Below are 5,285 nucleotides of genomic sequence, written 5' to 3'. Positions count from 1 at the left end.
AATAGAAAAAGATTTAAAACAGATATAAATATGGCCAAGGAACTAAAGGAAACCAAGTCTGAAGAATTAAGGTAAGCCTGAGAACAATGTCTCACCAAATTGAAAATATGAATAAACATACAGAAATTATTTTTTAAAAAACAAATAGAAATTCTTGAGTTGAAAAGAATAATCAATAAAATATAGAATTTACTAAAGTGGATCAGTAGCAGATTTAAGCTGAAAGAAGAAAAATATCAATGAACTTTAAGATAGGTCAGTTGAGAATATCTAGCATGAAGCACAGAAATAAAAAAGAATGAAGAAAAGTAAACTGAGTGTCAGAAACAAGTGAGATACTATCAGAAGTACCAACATACACATAATGGGAGTGCCAAAAGGAGACGGAGAGAGGGAGAGAAGGAATATCTAAAGATATAATGGCCAAAAACTTCTTAAATCTGAGAAAAAGAATGGAATGAAAATAGATTGAAATTTTAACAAAATGAATTTCAAAACATTAGCAGATATGTACATTAACAAACTCATACCATTTATATACAAATAAGTTATTAATACTACTGTAATTCTTGGTGTTTTAAGTTTAAAAATTAAATATTATGTTTTTATTTAAATAAATTAAAATATACATTTATCATCCTTTTCTTTTTTCTATATTGTGATATGTTTGCTCTATTAAAATTGTCATATAAACATATTAATTTTAGATATAACTCACAAATATGGAAATTTGGATAGCAAAATAAATGCCCATGTAAAGGCATGTATTTACATTAAAAACAAGAAAGAACAAAGAATAAAACATCTACAATCAAGAAACTTTGGAAGTATTTTTATCAAGGTTAGTTTAAAAATATATAAAACCTATTGCTTTTTCATATATAAAAAGATAAAGTGAAATATAATTTTTGAAAACCAAAAACATATGTTAGATATATACATATATGTATATATATTTATAGCAAATCAAATATTAATATTAAGAACATGTTCTCAGGCACCAAAATAATTGTTTTAAATTCTAATATAACAATAGACCTACCTCATGTATGTCTCAACTAATTTTTCCTTCTATAGGTGTGTGGTTTTCATGAGTTTCTCATGAATGATGTATGTGTGTGCATATGCTTATATATGCAACTGTGAGCGGATATGTTCATGTGGGAGTGCAGGAAAGCATGTTTATTAACAAGAATTTGAAAATAAGAAGTCCTTGTTCGGGAGTGGTTCTTCCTAAATTTTTGTTCCTAGGTCTCATATTTTTTTAAGACTTTCACTCTGTAGGCTTAATCAATAGCTGAAGAAAGAACTAAAAGAAATTAGAAATTTGTGGACCAGACAGGTAAATGTTTCCCCTAGATAGATCTGTGGTGGATGAAACTGCCTTATTGTAGATTTTATGTAATTAAAACATTAATCCTATAGAAGACTTTGCCTTCCCCACAGTCTTTCTAAAGGCACTCTTGACTTCTTTGTTCCTCAGGCTGTAGACCAGTGGATTCAGCATGGGGACGACCATAGTATAAAACACAGATGCCAATTTGTCTGTGCCCATGGAATGACTGGAGCTGGTCTGTAAGTACATGAAGATGCCTGTCCCATAGAAGATGGAGACCGCAGTGAGGTGGGAAGCACAGGTGGAAAAGGCCTTCTGGCATCCTTCAGATGAGCGCATCCTAAGGATGGTGATAAATATAAACAGGTAGGAGATCAAGATGACCAGGACAGAAAAGAGATCATTGAAGCCCACCACAAAAAGAATAATCATTTCACTGATGTAGTTGTCTGAGCATGAGAGAGTCAGAAGAGGAGGAGCATCACAGAAAAAGTGATCAACTACATTGGACCTACAGAAGGAGAGCCTGAAAATATTCCCAGTGTGGATGGAAGCATTCAAGAAACCACAGATGTAGGGGCCTATGACCAGACAAGTACACACACTTGTTGTCATGGTGGTGGTGTAATGCAGGGGTTTACACACTGCTGCATAGCGGTCATAGGCCATTGAGGCCAAGAGGAAACTCTCTACAGTGATAAAGGCTACAAAGAAGAAGAACTGTGTGACACAAGAATTATAGGGGATGATATTGTCTCCTGTGAGGAATCTTGCCATGACCTTGGGAGTGACAGCTGAGGAATAACCAAGGTCCACCAGAGAGAGATTACAGAGGAAAAAGTACATGGGAGTGTGGAGATGAGAATCCAACAGAATCAACTTGATCATCCTCAGGTTCCCAACCAGAGTGATGAGGTAGATGAGAGAGAAGATTATGAAGAGTGGGATCTGCAGTTCTGGGTCATCAGTTAACCCCAAAAGAATGAACTCAGTCACCTCCGTACTGTTCTCCATGGAGATCAATTGGGAATCATGTGGCTGCCCTGTAGCAATGAGAAATATGAATCAGAATGACAAATAGAGGGAAGACTCTGCTGAAATCAATCAGCATGATCACTCCGTGCTTTATTTCAGTATTGCAATAACTTGTTTCCAGGAGTCTCTAGACCTAAAGCATGGCTACGGCAACTAAATGAAATTTTAAATTATTGATAGATCATAGAACATCCCAGATAAAAGAACTGGAGATAATGCAACCCAATCTCCTAACTTCCTAGAAGTCCGAATTGAAGTAAAGAAAAGATTTGTGAAAGATCATCAGATTAGTCGCCAATTGGAACAGCTCAGACTCCCAATTCAAATTTTACAGAACGATCACAAACTATTCTTTATGTTAAAATAGTTTAGTGAAATTAATGTGAAATTGATTTAATTTTACTTCAACTGACATTTTTTTGTCTTATCTATTGTGTCAAGAACAGTGTTATATAATAGTAAAAGATAGTTAAATAAAACCTGCCCTTAGCCTAAAATGGTCTCAGTACAGTTCAGTACACAGAATGTGTAACCTACCATATAGTGGAAAAACAGTAGAAGTTCACGTACAAGGATTCAAAGCATCCAGAAAATAACAGTTCTCACTTTTATTTCATTAACATGGCTTTTAACTTTTGCCTTCAGATGTCCCTGATCTGGAGCCATGTTAAAGCCAGGCTAAAAGGATGCAAATCCCACCTCCACTATGTACAGAATAGATAAACTTGGGAGAGTGTGCAACTTCACTCAGCAATCAGTTATGAAACTGGGCTGATAATGCAAATTGGAATAATTTCAGTTGTTTTAGAATATGATTTGGACAGAGGGCTTGGTCTATCTGATATTGGACAGGTGGATAATATAAGACGGAGCTTTCGGATAAGGATGAAATCAAAGAGTTGATAACATCACTCATGCCATTTACTTTCCCCTAAAACTCCTCTGCTCTCCTATTCTTCATATACTCTCCTCCAATTTTCCACAAAAGATTTCTGTCTATCTACACAAGTGGCAATTCCAACTGTGCCAGAAAAATCCATTTATTTTCTGACTCACCTTGAATATTAACTAGTGTCCAGGCCTTAGTTTCCTCATCTATAAAGTGGGGATAATAATATTGTCTAGTACTTAATAAGTATTCAATAAATGTCTCTATTCTGGGAAATTCAAAGTGTAGGTGAGATTTTCTTTGTCCCATTATCCTTAATTTCTCAGAACCTGAAAAAGCTTGGATGCAGCCATCACACATAAGAACAATACAAATTTTGATACATTATCACGGATGTTAGGAACAGTATAAGAGCACTTTTTGAAGCCTACATAAAATCTTATTATGGAATTACCACTTGTTTGTCTAAATCAAGAATCTTCCCAAAATGAAGTCTGAAAATTTTATCCACTCTAAAATTTTAGCTGAGTAGTTTAAAGATTAAGGATCCTTAAGAGATGAATTCCCACTGCAACAATTAGATATTCGATTCTGTGATGCATTTTTTTCAATAATTTTTGTTGAGTAGCTACTATTAGCATGACACCGCATATATACTGGAAATAAAAAGGAAAACAGCAATTTCTATTTTGGAAAGGGAAGCAGATATAAAATAAAATGAATAGGGAAAATGTTTAGTATAAATGTAAACCTTTAAAAAAGCTGAATGGGGTCTGGGAAGGTTAGAAATCATTTTAACACATGGTGATCTGGTAGACCCTTATCCCTAAAATGAGACTTTTGAGCAATACCTGAGGGAAGCAGATGAGCAGATCTCAAGTATATTTGGGGAAAGGGCATTCCAGGCAGAGGGAACAGAAAATGCATGGTGCTGGGGTTTGAGCACACCAAGGTTGTTCTAGAGACAGCAAGAAAACCAAAAAGCCTGCAGGGGGAAAGAAAGTTTAGGTCAGAGAGGTACAGCAAGGTGAAGCTGTTATGACCTCACTCACTACTTTAATTTGCTAGGCTTTTATTCTGAGTAAGATTGAAAAGCATTAAAGGATTTAGACAAAAATGTAACACAACCTGAATTCTTTTTTAAAAGGATCACTCTAGAAAAACTGTCGATAATTGAATTTAGAAGGATAAGGACGAAGGTGCTAAAAAATTAGGAGGCTATTATAATATTCTAGGTAAGAAATGATGATTGCTGGGACCAAGATGGTAGTGAGAGAGACAATGAGAAATTACCCACTTTGGGATGGTGGAGGTGACTAGATTTCCTGATTACTGAAAAAGAGGCATGAAAGAAAAAGAGGGGTTAATGCAGACTCCAATTTTTGTATAGCAATACACAGAATAGTGTAAAAGAAGCAGATGTTTGGAAAAAGGGAGAAAAGAGATCATTTTCTCTTCAAGAGTTTGATATCCCTTTGGCCATGAAGTAGAAGTGTTACATAAATAGTAGGAAATACAATCTGGAGTTTAGAGGAGAGGACTGACTGCCTCAGATTATGTTAATTTGAACTACATTGGCAGTTTCTAATGGTTCAACATACATAGATCATATTAAATCCACAAGACTAAATAACACCACTTAAGTAAGAGTTTAGACAAAAATCAGAGTTCTCTAATGTTTTAGGTAAAAAAAATTGAAGAGATTCAGTGGTAAGGAGGATGTGGAGGAGAAATTGCTACCACTTGAGATAGATACAAGGGAAACACCATCCCAGGACACAAACAGATTTCAGTTAGACCAAGGTGGTAAAGGGGACTTTCAAAGGAAAGGTTAAGTACATATTAAATTATGTTCATGACTGACTATAAATTCCAGAGTGGAATGATTTCAGGAGGTTGGCAGGGGTGAAAGTTGGGGTCACTATAGAGGTTATACAGAGATGTATGGACATTATTTGTAGGCGTTGAAGGCTGATATGACAATCCTCAGCTTCACTATGAGTGACATAGAGATACATATAATAA

General features: G+C 35.1%; 1 protein-coding gene across 1 annotated transcript; it reads right to left on the bottom strand.

Annotated features, from left to right (window-relative positions):
- Nucleotides 1-1,405: 1,405 nt before the first annotated feature.
- Nucleotides 1,406-2,353, bottom strand: LOC124229319 (olfactory receptor 5B12). The gene has a single exon (XM_046644482.1). The coding sequence runs from the start codon at nt 2,348-2,350 to the stop codon at nt 1,406-1,408; it is 945 nt and encodes a 314-aa protein (XP_046500438.1). The 5' UTR covers nt 2,351-2,353.
- Between the last annotated feature and the right edge of the window lie 2,932 nt (nt 2,354-5,285).

This window comes from Equus quagga, chromosome 17 (assembly GCF_021613505.1).
Source record: "Equus quagga isolate Etosha38 chromosome 17, UCLA_HA_Equagga_1.0, whole genome shotgun sequence".
Classification (NCBI taxonomy): domain Eukaryota; kingdom Metazoa; phylum Chordata; class Mammalia; order Perissodactyla; family Equidae; genus Equus; species Equus quagga.
This window is presented reverse-complemented; position numbering and strand designations above follow the sequence as displayed.